At 44.6% G+C, this 16,629-nt stretch overlaps 1 protein-coding gene and 3 pseudogenes across 1 annotated transcript in view; 3 read left to right on the forward strand and 1 right to left on the reverse strand.

The window, feature by feature from the left end:
- Positions 1-16,629, forward strand: part of MYO1F (myosin IF) — a 310,663-nt gene that overhangs the window by 136,063 nt on the left and 157,971 nt on the right. The window contains exon 5 of the mRNA XM_063916390.1: positions 12,627-12,714. Within this exon, the coding sequence (XP_063772460.1) occupies positions 12,627-12,714 (88 nt within the window). The remainder of the gene's footprint in view (positions 1-12,626; positions 12,715-16,629) is intronic.
- Positions 1,120-1,238, forward strand: LOC134935405 (5S ribosomal RNA; annotated as a pseudogene).
- Positions 7,292-7,410, reverse strand: LOC134933719 (5S ribosomal RNA; annotated as a pseudogene).
- On the forward strand, positions 11,509-11,627 carry LOC134957185 (5S ribosomal RNA; annotated as a pseudogene).

The raw sequence follows: 16,629 nt of genomic DNA on the forward strand, positions 1-16,629 counted from the left end.
TACTCAGAAACTGCTAAGAAGTGTCTATTCGCAATTCTGCTAATCTTTCGTTCGCAATTTTGATAAGCTAAGATTCACTCCCAGTAGGCGGCGGCTTAGCGTGTGCAAAGCTGCTAAAAGCAGCTTGCGAGCGAACAACTCGGAATGACCCCCAATGTGCATGTTCAGTTTAATTGTGAAGGCACAACTTTGTAGAATATAATTATACCCCGAGCACTCCCCCCCCTCGCCTCCCCCGTTAGTTCCTCACCGGCACTGACGCCCTGGACCATAGCAGGAAGCCGCAGCACCGGCAGACGGCAGTCACTGTAATTGGCGCCGGGGTCCGACACCGCGCTACAATCAAGAAACTACACCTTACCAGCAGTGTCGGACCCCGGCGCCAATTACAGTGACTGCCACTGCTGCGGCTTCCTGCTATGGTCTTCAGTGCGGCCAGCCTGCCAGGTGTCAGTTCGGGGAGACGAACTACCAGGGAGTCGGGGGAGACACACCTTGGGGGGCCGGAGTGGACAATTGCTGACATTAATATTAAATCTACCTACTGGCCGCGGGTGGCACCGCTGGGCGGCGCCCCTCCTTGGCTGGCGCCCCTGGCGAGTGCCATCCTGGCCAATAGGTAGATACGCCCCTGGACAGAAAACACACTGAGGATCACAGTGAATGAAAGAATCTGATAACAATATACTGGCCTCTGCTGGTAAGAACTCAGCATAACAGTATAAAAGCTCTAGCAGGTGTAAACTAGCAAATCCAAAGAATTGGAAAGGATAAGAGAAGGATTATTGAAAAAATTGTTATATGTGTTTGCTGTTAGAAAATAGAGCTTATAACAGGGGTCTGTATGTGTACTACACAGGTATACTCGAATATATAATCAAATAAAGCATATTAATGAGTACACATAGAATGTTGCTGTCTGTGTATATTGTAAACAGAACAGCAGTAGGCTTACGGTCACCAAGATTGAAAAAAATCATCAGAGTGGACAGGTCAGGGCATCGTCAGGTGCCAGTGCAGGAGCTAGAGATTCACTCCATGTGTGGTCCCCCCCCCGTGGAAAACGCGTTTCGCCCTGACAGGCTTGTTCACTTCTGGTTGAGTACTTTCATATAAATTCTCTACTATCATACCACGCTGCCAATGCCCGATCTCGTCCGATCTTGGAAGCCAAACAGCGTTGGGCCGGGTCAGTACCGGGAGAGGAGACCTCCTGTGAATACCCGGTGTTGTAGAGCAGGGACTATTTCCCGTCTTATGTGAGTTGCGACGCCAACAGCAGTATCACCACTCATTCTTACTTCTATTCTTTCATATTTGAGGCCTACGACCAATCATTGTGGCTTACCTCAGAAAGTCAGGTCCTTTTGAATGCAGAAGACTATCTATCTTTGAATCTAAGTAGCCCTATTGGGACGTACTTATCAAATAATCCTTATGACCACTCCTTGGTCCCATTAATACAGATATTCTGTACTGGTCAGGGGAAATGGGGGTAAGACGATCAAATGTCTACAACCATTCCAATCACACATTGTGATTAAACAGACCAGAACATTTTAAAATCTTTATCATTATACCTTTTTTCTATATGGATCAGCTACATGGGTAATTTCGTTATAAATGTCAACATTAAAAGTTAAGTTTTAAGTATTTCTTTTCATATGTCATAGGAATTTTCCTTTTTTTTTAAAGAGTGCGCCCACACAAGAGCCTTCTTTCTCTCCCTTTTCCCAGTAATTGCTCTTCCCAGCCAGATATCTCAGGTTAAGCCTGACCTAAAGATTTTCTGAGTGTATACTCCAAAAGCTGGGATGCTCCCATTTTGGTGGACACTGGCAGCTTGTCTCTACTATGCCCAGAACCAGAGATATCAGCCTTCAAGCAGCTGGTCCCTGCTCCAGCTCCACATGCTTGGTATGCAGTTTTATATTTTCGCTGGTGGATTGCTCTGGTCCCCAATACCTCCTGAAAGGTGGGATTCTCTAGATTTCTATCCCATTGAAAGCTAAGAAACCTGTTTTCAGGAACTGGAAATATCTGCGTCAAGGCAGTTGCCCTCCCACCGGAAAATGATGAATGCATTATGTCACAGAGGTACTTTCTAACTGGCAGCAGCTGAATGCATTGTGATGTCACAGAGGTACTGTCGATGTCAGAGATGTAGTGTCTAGCTGCCTGCTGATTAATGTAATGTTACATCATAGAGGTACTGTCTAGTTGCTTGCAGTTGAATGCACTCTGATGTCACAGAGGTACTGTCTAGATGCCTGCAGCTGAATACATTGTTAGTCTGTCAGGTATACATCATTTAATCAATTTAGTTTTTAAGTAATATCCCAAGATTAAGTATTTATCAACTGCAAGAAAAAAAGTGTAAGAAAGCTCTGGATAAGGTCCTATACAAATGTAAAAGATGTAGGGGACATGGTATGACAGCCATCTTAACCGCTGCAGTATACTGCAAGAGCTACTGCTACAACTTTAATGTATTACTATAGGGCTCTTCCTTTCTATCAATTAGCAAGCCCTTGTTTGGCGGTATTACTGACACCTCCAAGATAAAGACAACACCTGCTTTGACCCCTATTTGTGCCACGGCCTGCCTATACCACCAGGCCTAACATGCCGCATTTTGACCATGGGCTTGTGGTATTGTGTCCCTTTCAACTAATCCATTCCTCTCAGCACAACTTGGGATCTCAGCCCGTGGCTCACTTGTAGAATTATCATCCATCCACTCTCAAGACAGGGTGCCTCCAAGTCTTCCTTATGGCTGTCTGCAGTATTTCAGATACATTAACCCAGACATCATTGTGCTCCAGGAAAGGTGTAACTATCATTGGAGCAGCGGGTGCAGCTGCTATGGGGCCCACAGCTGAGGCTGGAGCCTGTCTTTTTTGTCTGTCCAATATGTACATGCGCCCTTGCATAGGAGCCCACTACTGACTAGTTACACCTCCATTTAGGGGGAGATTTACTAAACAGTGAAAAGAATGGATAAGTGAGCCAGTGGAGAAGTTGCCCATGGCAACCAATCAGCTGCTCTTTATAATTTATAATATGCAAATTATAAGTGATACTTCAATGCTGATTGGGTGCCATGGCAACTTCTCCACTGGCTCACTTCTCCACTCTTTTCACTGCTTAGTACATCTCCCCCTTAGCCACTAAACAATACCCACATACACTTATAAACTCGTGTTAATGGGTTATAGTGGCTAATTGAATCCCCTCCAGCATTTGGCCCTAGACAACCTTTACACTTGAATATATTATTTTGTATTTATCCTTGAACTACACAATGTTACAACAATGTGCCACTCACCTTCACTAGTGTCTCAATGTCTTTAACTTCTTTAACCTTTTGCTAGTTTCTCTGTGACAGTCATTTAGGGATTTCCAAACTAATTGATAACTTTAAAGCTACTAACACATCTCTTGAAATTTTCCAGTCTATTCTTTGGTAAGCTCACAAAGCCATGATACTAGGAGTTTAAATCAAGTTATTGATAGTCCATAATAGAGTGGAGAGAGACAGAATCTGGCAGTTGGAGTCCCAGATTGTCATGCCAATAAAGAATGTTGGGCTGGGGTATGAAAGGCCCCCCAAAGGAAGACAGTGGAAGGGGCCCATGCTTAAGGGGTTTGCCCGCCACCACAGAGCCTCGGCCATAGAGAACATAGCCTGCAAACATCATGGATACTTGAGTGCATTGTGGGTAATTCAGACTGGATCGCGGCAGCAATTGCAGTCCGAATCCCTTTGTGGAGTGCGCACGCACACCCTGGGAGCCCAGTGAGATGCTAACAGCATATCTGGGCTGTGATCACCTCTGCCTGATTGACAGGCAGAGGCAGTCGCGGGGCAGGAGGGGGCGTGCCAATGGCGTTAGAACACTGTTGGTGGGGTGCGGTCCGTACTATGCAGGCGTGACCGGACCGTTGCAGGAACAGGCCGTGGTGGCTGCGTGACATCACATGCAGCCGCTACGACCCAGGACGCGGCAGGTAGCCCCATGCCAGCGCGCAGGAGCTGCGCAGACAGGAAGCTACTCACCGGGTGCAAAAACATCAATGTCGTGCACCCTTGAGGGGGGGGGGGGCAGACCTAGCATGCAGGTGCAGGGCGGACTAGCCCTGTGCTGGGCGTCCCCTCGCATGTCTGAGTAAATGATCATAGATGTGCTATATTTAGCACATCTACAATCAGATCTGAATTATCCCCTTTGTCTGTTCATCTGTGTTTCTGATATACCATGTAACTGACCCTGTAGTAGAGTAAAAATGTATCATTCGAGTGCACTGTCTGAAACCTGACATCACAGGAGAAGGTGTAGCCCTCAGGCAGTGGGGCCAACCAGGGATTTTTCCTGTTCCCCTTGCTCCTTAAAAAAATACACATACTGTATCTGAAAATCATTTCTCTCTAGGGCCAGTTGAACCAGATATTAACCAAAACCACCACAAAGGGGTACATATATCAAACCTTGAATAGAGATAAATCGGAGAAAGATAAAGTACCAACCAATCAGCTTCTGTCATTTTTTCCACACAGCCTGTAAAATGACAGAAGATGATTGGTTGGTACGTTATCTCTTTTCACTTTTTCTCTGTCCATAGTTTAATACATATCCCTTTTGTGGGCTCTACAAAATATTACGAGAAAGGTAATACAGCTTGCCCAAAAATGAACTCCCAAAACAAAATAGTCTCTCTTAGATGTTCTTTCAAGTATGCCCAAAAAGTCATTGCTCAACAATTCTGGAACTATAATACCACTCTTTATATCTTACACCCATACTCTCAGAATCCAGACCAAGAGAATCACAAAATGAAAAATTTCTTGCACACATGCCATCTGCGTAAATGAGCTTACTCTGTTGTTTATTCCTCAGTAAAGTAATTACCAATGAAGTAATAAAGTGATTACTGTACCAATTACATAATTATCACTACTGCCTGCTCACCTCTACAACTTATCTCTCACCACCGTCATCTTTCCCTCGCCATTCAAACTTGCTCTTGTCTCACCTATTCTCAAAGAAAAACAACCTCGAACCATCCTCACCTCCTAGATACCACCCCACTTATCTTCTCCTTTCGCTGTAAACTGCTTGAGTAGCTTACCTACAACCGTCTCACCGGCTACCTCTCTGATAAGTGAATCCTTGCTCCCTTCCAATCTGGTTTAACTCACGTCACTCTGCTGAAACTGTCCTGGTCAAAGTCACCAATGACCTGCTTTCAGCCAAACCTAGGGGGCACTACTCTCTGCTCATCCTCATAGACCTTTCTGAGGCCTTCAACACCGTGGATCATCCTCTTCTTCTCTGCACCATTGAAATCTCTAGCAACATCCATGCTTGTTTCGCCTCCACCTCACACCCTTCCATCCTACTAGTTGGCATCCCACAGGGTTCCATCCTTTGCATCCTGCTTTTTTCTATGTACATCTCTTCACTGGGAGAACTCATCATATCCTTAAGCCTCTAATACCACCTCTATGCCAATGACACACAACTGTACCTTTCCCGACCTCTCCCCTTCCATGCTGTCTCAGGTATCTAGCTGCCTCTCCACCATCTCCTTGTGGATGTCTGAACTCTCTCTGAAGCTCAACATGGACAAAACCGATCTCATTATCTTCAGCCCCTAACAGAGTCTCCACCCCCCCATCTCTCTATCATTGTTTACAACACCATCAACTCCCCCTGTACTCAAACTCCACTGCTTGTGTGTCACCCTTGACTCCACCCTCTCTTTTGCCCTTCACATTCAATCTCTGGCTCAGTCCTGTCGGTAACATTGTTTGCATCTGGCTGTTCCTCTGTCAGAATGCTACCAAACTAATTCCTCTCACCTATCATGGGAACTCAGCACAACTTGGGATCTCAGCCCATGGCTCCTGCAGAACTATCATCTGTCCAAGACAGTATGCTTTCAAATCTTCCCTCTTGCTGTCTGCAGTATTGCAGATGCATTAATCCAGATATCATTGTGTTCCAGGAAAGGCATAACTACCATTGGAGCAGCAGTGGCAAAGTGAAAGTAGAATCAGAATTAGCTGGTTGTGGGTCAGATGGGGTCATATGTTAAGTTGTGGTAATTACTGAAGGGACAGATGTACAGATTAGAGCAAAGACTGGTTGAATACTAGGGCCATTGGAGTCTTGATGCAACTGTGATCTCCTATATGATCGTATAAATCAATGGAATATAATGCTACAAGCTCCAAATATGAGAATTTACAATTACGACTATATGACTGGAAAATGCCATGTAAACAAATGGAAAGTGGCAGCAGCACAAATATTGGTGGTGCTCAAAAACACACAGCTAGGGCCAAATTAAGGTTTGCAGGGGCTAAATAACTTGTGAGGTCCCTACCAATAAAATTGTCAATAAGATATGCAGGCACTGGTTTTAAATAGTATAATGTGTAAATACTCTGAGCACCACAAATGTATTAAACACATTGTAGTGCCCCCCGGTTCACATTTTGCCACACAGAAGCCCCAGTTCACATATTCCGCAGAGTGCCCTCAGTGGTGGTTTAGCTATGTGTGGGGCAGTATGGTACGGTGAGGTCAATGGCTGGGGAGGCACTGGCTAATATCAGAAAAAGATTTACCTATACACATATATAATTTTGCTGTGAGTTTTGATTATAAAATTATTAGAATAATACAAAGATGATATGAATAATACAAAGATGATATTTATTTTATAAATATTTTCTTTGCATTATTCTAATTTATATTTATAGTAAAAACTCTGGAGTATACTAGAGTATTGTGAAAAGGGAGAGAAAGAAGGCTCTTGTGTGGGCGCACTCTTTAGAAAGGAAGGGAAATTCCTATAACATATGAAAAGAAATACTTAAAACATCATTTTTAATGTTGACGTTTAAACAAGATTACCCATATACATGATCCATATGAAATAAGGATTAAAGATTAAAAATGTTCTGGTCTGTTTAATCACAATGTGTGATTGGAATGGTTGTAGACATTTGATCGTCTTACCCCCATTTCCCCTGACCAGTACAGAATATCTGTATTGATGGGACCGCAGAGTGGTCATAAAGGATTATTTGATAAGTGCGTCCCAATAGGGCTACTTAAATTCAACAATTAATGGTCACCAGCATTCAAAAGGACCTGACTTTCTGACGTATGCCACAATGATTGGTCGTAAGCCTCAAATATGAAAGATTATCATAGAAGTAAGGATTAGTGGTGATACTGCTGTTGGCGTCGCAACTCACATAGAAAGGGAAATAATCCCTGCTCTACAACACCAGGTATTCGCAGGAAGTCTCCTCTCCCGGTACTAACCCGGCCCAACGCTGTTTGGCTTCCAAGATCGGACGAGATCGGGCATTGGCAGCGTGGTATGATAGTTGAGAATTTATATGATAGTACACCAATGAGAGTGCACCTATATACGAAATAAGAGAGAGAGAAAAAAAAAGAGTGGAGACAGTTAGGAAAGCCAAGGAATGAGATGAATAAGTAAAGTGGAAAATATGTGGATCTACTTTCTACGTTAGGCACGGCTCATCAGATCCCACGTCTGTGGTATTGTGCTCCGTGGATCGCAGATGAGAGTCCACGGAAAAATTGTAAAGCATGAACAGGAGATACAAAATCTGTGATTTTGGTTAAATTATCTGACAAAAGGACAGCATAAAAACCGGTAAGAAATTGCGTTAGAGATCAGATAGATCATACAATAATTTTCTGTGTCACCAGAGAAATCAGCCCTTAACAGTAAGAGCTGGTAATCGCACATGGGTGGAAAGAGAAAATTAGTTTCCAAAATTTGAATCCATAGCATGTTACTCAGGCTGGGCAAACAATGCAATCATGGTATGTAAGCATCAATTTGAGGAATCTCATTGACGATCGTAATACACCCTGAACTGGGTGTGGAAATTAATTTAAGTTGGAAAATCAAGTGAAGTAAATCTCACAGACTAAACCAGATAAACAATGGTATTATAAGTAACAAAAATGGCACTGAGGATCACAGTGAATGAAAAATCATATAGCAGTATACTGGCCTCTGCTGGTGAAAACTCAGCCACACAGTGTAAGGTATCTACCAGGTATATAATTGCAAATCAAAAAAATCAAGAGAATGGAAAAATTGTATATGTGTGTGTACAGCTTCTGTTAGGAAATAGAGCTTATGACAACAATCTGTATGTATATTTCACGAGTCTACTAGGATATGTGGTGAAATACAGGGTATTATTAAACACAAATATAATGTTGCTGTCTGTGTATATTGTACACAGGACAGCAGTGGGCTTACGATCACCAGGATTGAAAAAATCAGAGTGGGCAGGTCAGGACATCGTCAGGTATCAATGCAGGAGCCAAGAGTTCACTCCATATGCGGTGTCCCCCCCCCCCCCCCCCGTGGAAGACGCGTTTCGCCCTGGCGGGCTTGTTCACTCCACTTGTTCAAACCCGGAAGTGAACAAGCCCGCCAGGGCGAAGCGCGTCTTCCACCGGGGGGGGGGGACACACACCGCATATGGAGTGAACTCTTGGCTCCTGCATTGATACCTGACGATGTCCTGACCTGCCCACTCTGATTTTTTCAATCCTGGTGATCGTAAGCCCACTGCTGTCCTGTGTACAATATACACAGACAGCAACATTATATTTGTGTTTAATAATACCCTGTATTTCACCACATATCCTAGTAGACTCGTGAAATATACATACAGATTGTTGTCATAAGCTCTATTTCCTAACAGAAGCTGTACACACACATATACAATTTTTCCATTCTCTTGATTTTTTTGATTTGCTATTATATACCTGGTAGATACCTTACACTGTGTGGCTGAGTTTTCACCAGCAGAGGCCAGTATACTGCTATATGATTTTTCATTCACTGTGATCCTCAGTGCCATTTTTGTTACTTATAATACCATTGTTTATCTGGTTTAGTCTGTGGGATTTACTTCACTTGATTTTCCAACTTAAATTAATTTCCACACCCAGTTCAGGGTGTATTATGATCGTCAATGAGATTCCTCAAATTGATGCTTACATACCATGATTGCATTGTTTGCCCAGCCTGAGTAACATGCTATGGATTAAAATTTTGGAAACTAATTTTCTCTTTCCATCCATGTGCGATTACCAGCTCTTACTGTTAAGGGCTGATTTCTCTGGTGACACAGAAAATTAATGTATGATCTATCTGATCTCTAACGCAATTTCTTACCGGTTTTTGTGCTGTCCTTTTGTCAGATAATTTAACCAAAATCATAGATTTTGTATCTCCTGTTCATGCTTTACTATTTTTCCGTGGACTCTCATCTGCGATCCACGGAGCACAATACCACAGACGTGGGATCTGATGAGCCGTGCCTAACGTAGAAAGTAGAGCCACATATTTTCCACTTTACTTATTCATCTCTTTCCTTGGCTTTCCTAACTGTCTCCACTCTTTTTTTCTCTCTCTCTTATTTCTTATATAGGTGCACTCTCATTGGTGTACTCAGAGGCGGAACTACTGGCAGGGCAAGCAGTGCGTTGCACTGGGGCCCGCCTCTGTCCAGGGGCCCAAGCATGTAATGAGTCAAACTGACTCATTACATGCCGATGTGCGCTGCGGGAACCGCTGCCCGCAGCACACAGCCGCCCACAAAGGAGAAGAGCAGCGGCACGGACGGGGGAAGGAGGAGGACGGAGGTGAAGGAGGGAGCCGCAGCAGCGCTTTGTTACTGGTGGAGGCGCTGCTGCTGCTGCCCCTCTGCTTCACTATAGGCTGTCTTCCGAGAACAGCCTATAGTGAAGCAGGGGGGCAGCAGCAGCAGCGCCTCCACCAATAACACAGCGCTGCTGCGGCTCCCTCCTTCACCTCGTCTACTGCCCGGGAATCGTCAAGCTGCACGAGGAGCCTGAGCCAGCGGAGAGGGTAAGTATGATTCTACTTTCTTTCTTTCTCTTTATTTCTTTCTTTCTTTCTGTCTCTTTCTTTCTTTATTTGTTGGGACTGCCTGCCGCTATGTGTAAAAATGGGGGACTGCCTACCGCAATGTGTAAAAAGGGTGGACTGCCTGCCGCTATGTGTAAAAATGGGGGACTGCCTACCGCAATGTGTAAAAAGGGTGGACTGCCTGCCGCTATGTGTAAAAATGGGGGACTGCCTGCCGCAATGTGTAAAAAGGGAGAATACTGTATGCCTGCCGTAATGTGTAAAAATGGGGAATCTGCCTGCCGCAATGTGTAAAAACGTGGGACTGCCTGCCGCAACGTGTAAAAAGGGGGAATCTGCCTGCCGTAATGTGTAACAAGGGCACGCTGTCTGCCGTAATGTGTAACAAGGGCACGCTGTCTGCCGTAATGTGTAACAAGGGCACGCTGTCTGCCGTAATGTGTAACAAGGGCACGCTGTCTGCCGTAATGTGTAACAAGGGCACGCTGTCTGCCGTAATGTGTAACAAGGGCACGCTGTCTGCCGTAATGTGTAACAAGGGCACGCTGTCTGCCGTAATGTGTAACAAGGGCACGCTGTCTGCCGTAATGTGTAACAAGGGCACGCTGTCTGCCGTAATGTGTAACAAGGGCACGCTGTCTGCCGTAATGTGTAACAAGGGCACGCTGTCTGCCGTAATGTGTAACAAGGGCACGCTGTCTGCCGCTATGTGTAACAAGGGCACGCTGTCTGCCGCTATGTGTAACAAGGGCACGCTGTCTGCCGCTATGTGTAAAAAGTGTACGTTGTCTGCCGTAATGTGTAAAAAGGGGACGCTGTCTGCCGTAATGTGTAAAAAGGGGGACGCTGTCTGCCGTTATGTGTAAAAAGTGTACGCTGTCTGCCGCTATGTTTAACAAGGGCACGCTGTCTGCCGTTATGTGTAAAAAGTGTACGCTGTCTGCCGTAATGTGTAAAAAGTGCACGCTGTCTGCCGCTATGTGTAACAAGGGCACGCTGTCTGCCGCTATGTGTAAAAAGGGGACGCTGTCTGCCGTAATGTATAAAAAGGGGGACGCTGTCTGCCGTAATGTGTAAAAAGGGGACGCTGTCTGCCGTAATGTGTAAAAAGAGGAATCTGTTCGCTGTAAGGTGTAAAAGGGTCTCTACCTGGTGTAGTGGTGCTACTGTGTGGCGTAATTTGAAGAATGGAGACTACTGTGCACCGTTTTAGGAATTGGTATTATTTTGTGGCCACACCTCTTCCCCGCGAAGCCACGCCACTATGTATTTTTGCGCGCGCCTACGACGCGCACTGCCCCTGTTTTGCCTGCAGGGGTGGGGCTCCGATGCCGTTTCTTGCACACAGTGCTAAAATGTCTAGTTACGGCACTGTTGCTAGGTATCTATTTCTCTGGCCCTGAGCAGGTCCCCCTCACCAGATCCTCTCAAGGGGTGAGGGGGTGGACTTGGATGGGATGGGGGGGGGGGGCCCAAAGCATTTTGTCGCACCTGGGCCCACCGCTTGCTAGTTCCGCCACTGGGTGTACTATCATATAAATTCTCTACTATCATACCACGCTGCCAATGCCCGATCTCGTCCGATCTTGGAAGCCAAACAGCGTTGGGCCGGGTTAGTACCGGGAGAGGAGACTTCCTGCGAATACCTGGTGTTGTAGAGCAGGGATTATTTCCCTTTCTATGTGAGTTGCGACGCCAACAGCAGTATCACCACTAATCCTTACTTCTATGATAATCTTTCATATTTGAGGCTTACGACCAATCATTGTGGCATACGTCAGAAAGTCAGGTCCTTTTGAATGCTGGTGACCATTAATTGTTGAATTTAAGTAGCCCTATTGGGACGCACTTATCAAATAATCCTTTATGACCACTCTGCGGTCCCATCAATACAGATATTCTGTACTGATCAGGGGAAATGGGGGTAAGACGATCAAATGTCTACAACCATTCCAATCACACATTGTGATTAAACAGACCAGAACATTTTTAATCTTTAATCAATATATCCTTATTTCATATGGATCATGTATATGGGTAATCTTGTTTTAAACGTCAACATTAAAAATTATGTTTTAAGTATTTCTTATCATATGTTCTAGGAATTTTCCTTCCTTTCTAAAGAGTGCGCCCACACAAGAGCCTTCTTTCTCTCCCTTTTCACAGTTCATGTACTCTCTGGCTCTGGGCGCACCACCAACTGGGACGACGCCATTTATTTAAGAAAGAAAAAACAGTAGTTTTTTTCTTTTCTTTCCAATTTTGGAGCGTCTATTTGTCCGATTTTGGTTCTCTCATATCAATACAGTATCAATTTGACTGGTGCCCGATCGTCCTCTGTCTAGTCATAAGTATACTAGAGTATGACAGGTGAGACGCTGCCTCCCCTGCGTACACGTCACTGATGTGGGGCCACCAGTGTGTGGGGGACAGTGGTCGATTGATCCAGTTGCCCAGTTAATACGGGTCAGCAAACAGCTCCAACGAAGCAGGCTTCAAAGGTACAAACTGGAGACAAATATAGGGAAAAGAGTGGAACTGAAAAAAACTCTTTGCTCCATATTTGCTCCTTTGCCTCAGATCATAGACCCCTCTATGTATGTATTGATTAGTGACTAAATTTACCATACAAAATTTACATTTTCATTTTGTCATTTTAGTGGTGAAAGTGGAGCAGGAAAAACTGTGGCTGCTAAGTACATCATGGGCTATATATCCAAGGTGTCGGGAGGAGGCAGCAAAGTACAGGTATCCTGGATCTAACATTTAGGGGTTTTATATTCAGACAGTTTTTATAATGTTTGTAGCAATAAAGGTGTTTTCTACCTTCAGATTGAATATAATATTGTGTGGTTTATAGACAACAGTTTGTAACAGATAATCCTGCTAATCCTGACATTTTGGGGTAACTAGACTTCCCACCAGCCTTTAAAGGTTATGTGTAAGGCTGAAAGAGATACTATGCAATTCTACAGAGATTTTGTTCTCGTTACATTTTTCTTCAGCATTTAACACATGGCTCTGACCAGGGGTGGATTGGCCATAGGGCTCACAATGCAGATTCCTTGAGGGCCAATGTGCATGTGGGGCCTCTTTTGTGTGCTGACATATGAGGGATGGTGCTGCTACCATGGTTATAAGGTAACCACGTCCAATTGAGGCCACTTCTACAAATTGTTCCAGGGCTACATTAAGTTCCCAATCTGCCCCTAGCTCTGACTGATTCAGTAAGAGATACAGCTGTGAGTGATGCTCAGTGGGATATAAAAGAGAATAAGAACTGCACTCAATAGGGCATAAAACTGACAAAAGATTGATGTTTCATAAAACAGGGAGGAGCTGTGGACAACAGGTTATGGATTAAATGGCTGGCAGGTAAAGCAGGAGACTTGCACATCTTTCCGGGGGGCCAGAAGCACCACCCGATTTTCAGGAGCCTCCCGGCCATTCTGGGAGGGTGGACAAGTATGGTTGATGTTAAAGGCAGGGCCAGTGCTACCATAAGGCAGCTTTAGACAGCTGTCTAAGGGTGCCAGCTCCTGGAGGGAGCTGTTGCATCTTCTTAACACAGAAATTAAGAATGTCTCTTAAAGAGCTATCCTTCATCTACATGATGTTGACAGCTCCACTCTCCGAGCATCCAATGGCAGTGAGACAGAGGACGGGGCTACGGGATGGAGGAGAGCTGCTGATGGACACCATCTGGAAGGAGAAGGGAGAGAGGGGAGCCGCACTGACATAGCTATCCAGTGCTTCAGTGCGGGAGCTCCACACTCCCAGCACCCAATTGCTCACTGTTACCACACCTAAAACTGAAGGCGGGGGTAACAGTGAGAGAAGAGACGCCTTCCTATACAGCAGACCAGAGCTATGAGTCCGGGTCTCTCTACTCCCCGCTCTGATCATATTGCAGCCCTGTGGAGAAGGTAAGGACTGCTGCTGCAGCACCTGCCTGATTCCCCATTATATTGTGAGGCTCCTGTGATCCAATCTGAAGGGGGCTATATACATTATACACATTTTATATTTTTATTTATATTTTAAATCAATTAATATATATATATATATATATATATATATATATATATATATATATATTATATTTTACAATTTTATTATTTTGTATTTTATATTTATTTTTTATTTTATTTTAACTTTTATTTTTAATTGTTTTTGTGTGCAATTTACTGTGTGCATATGCTTGTATGTCTACAGTAATTGCTGCTGCTCGGGCATACATTGGTTTTAATTCCTGTCTCACTAGTGCTTCTTTGCCTAACTTATTATATTGGTGGAGACTGCTGATCTTACCAGCTGCAAGCTGCTGCTATCCTCACACTTTGTCCCTGCAGATCTGTTATTTCAGGTGCAGGGAAGGATGGCCACACAGTACTGACAGTCACATGATTGACATGTTAGATGCTGTGATGTAACCAGTGCTGCCTGTGCACCCAGACCTTGCTATTTAATGATGATATGATGTGTTTGGTGGTCACAAATATGCTCACTGTATTGTCTGGCAGTTACAAAAATGCTCTACGTATTGCCTGGTGGTAAAACCAAAATGCTCTTAGTATTGTGGGGCAGTCACTAAAATGCTGTCATTATTGTATGACAGTCACAGTAATGTTCTCCATATTGTCTGGGGCTCACTTAAATGCTCTCCATATTGTCTGGCAGTCATTAACATGCTCTCTGTATTGTCTGGTGATCACTAAAATGCTCTCAGTATTGTCTGGTGGTCACAAAAAATGCTCTCCGTATTGTCTGCCGATTATTTAAATGCTCTAAGTATTACATGGTGGCCCTGCAGGCAGTGTTAATGTTATTTTTATTACTTTTTATAATGTTATTATTTTTAAAGTTATGTTGTTCAGAAATCTAAAACTTAATATAATTTTTAAAGAAGTCCATTATCAGAGGCGTAACAAGGGTATTTGGAGCCCAGGGCAAGATTATGAATGGCGACACCCCCCCCCCCCCCCAAAAAAAAAAAAAAAAAGATTATAAACTAAAGAATGCGTGCATTGAAAAAAAGGGTGTGGTCATGCACCAGAGTGGGCGTGGTCATGCATCAGAGGGGGATGGCCACTGAAAATGGGGCGTGCTGACATACGACACGCCACCTGTTTCGCGTCTCAATTGCACACGCACCTTACTTGTATGATGGTTTCTCGCAATGTGGAACCTCTGAAGAAATGTATCCTCTGAGGCAGCCAGCGTCTTCAGTCGGTATTCACTATTCATGTAGGAGATCCCATCTTCCAGAAGATGCCTGTTTGTATAGGAATATTAACAAGGTCAGCATCATACAACAGCGGTTCAACAAGACTCACATCCTGCCCCCTGCGTCTCAGCCACACCATCACCAATCCCCTGTGTCGTCACTCAGCACATCATCACCTACCCCTGTGTCGTCACTCAGCACACCATCACCTACCCCTGTGTCGTCACTCAGCACACCATCACCTACACCCTGTGTCGTCACTCAGCACACCATCACCTCCCCCTGCGTCATCATTCAGCACACCATCACCTCCCCCTGTCTCATCACTCAGCACACCATCCCCTTACCCCACTGTCGTCTCCCAGCACACCATCACCTATACTGTGTCGTCACTCAGCACACCATCACCTATCCTGTGTCGTCACTCAGCACACCATCACATATCCCGTGTTGTCACTCAGCACACCATCACCTACCCCCTGTGTCATCACTCAGCACACCATCACCTCCCCCTGCGTCGTCATTCAGCATACCATCACCTCCCACTGTCTCATCACACCATCCCCTTACCCCACTATCGTCTCTCAGGACACCATCACCTATCCCGTGTCGTCACTCAGCACACCATCACCTATCCCGTGTCGTCACTCAGCACACCATCACCTATCCCGTGTTGTCACTCAGCACGCCATCACCTACGCCATGTGTCGACACTCATCACACAATCACCTCTCCCTGCATCAACACTCAGCATACCATCAACTACCCCCTGTCTCGTCACTCAGCACACCATCCCCTTAACCCACTGAATGCTGCTTGAAAGCTGCGGGTTGGCCACCGCTCTCCTAGAGATTTTCTTTTAATAAATAAGGGGCTTTTTTTAATATAGTGATAATGTCGATTATCTTACAGGAAAGAAAGCTATATCTTATACACACTTAGAATACACTTTACCATGGAGCTGCTGCAGCTGCTAAACTTAGTACACACGCTACGTACTTTATACACTGTTTGCGTACGGAGTCCCATATCACTGTACAAACGCCGCGCTAGGGGTACAAAGTACACACAGCACGCACACATCCAGAGATACACTTTAAACCTTCACAGTAATGCAATGCAATGATAAAACACTTTAAACCTTAGCAGGGCAATGAAGACACGACACCAATTGTGATTTAACCGCTGGGTTCCGACACCACAGTGGATTATTGCTGAAAGGGGGTTACAATACAAATAATACAATACAATATAACAGAGTAAATGGCTACATTCAATGGTACATACTTGAGTAGATTCGCTTGCGCTTCCCGGCCTGGTCCTCGGTCATCAAATAGATAACTTTGTGAGTCTTCTGATTTTCCAGGCCAGAAGCAGGCTCTCTTTATACACTTCTTCCAAAAGCAATACAATAGATACTGTAATCACTTTGTCCA

Source organism: Pseudophryne corroboree, chromosome 1, assembly GCF_028390025.1.
Source record: "Pseudophryne corroboree isolate aPseCor3 chromosome 1, aPseCor3.hap2, whole genome shotgun sequence".
NCBI lineage: Eukaryota > Metazoa > Chordata > Amphibia > Anura > Myobatrachidae > Pseudophryne > Pseudophryne corroboree.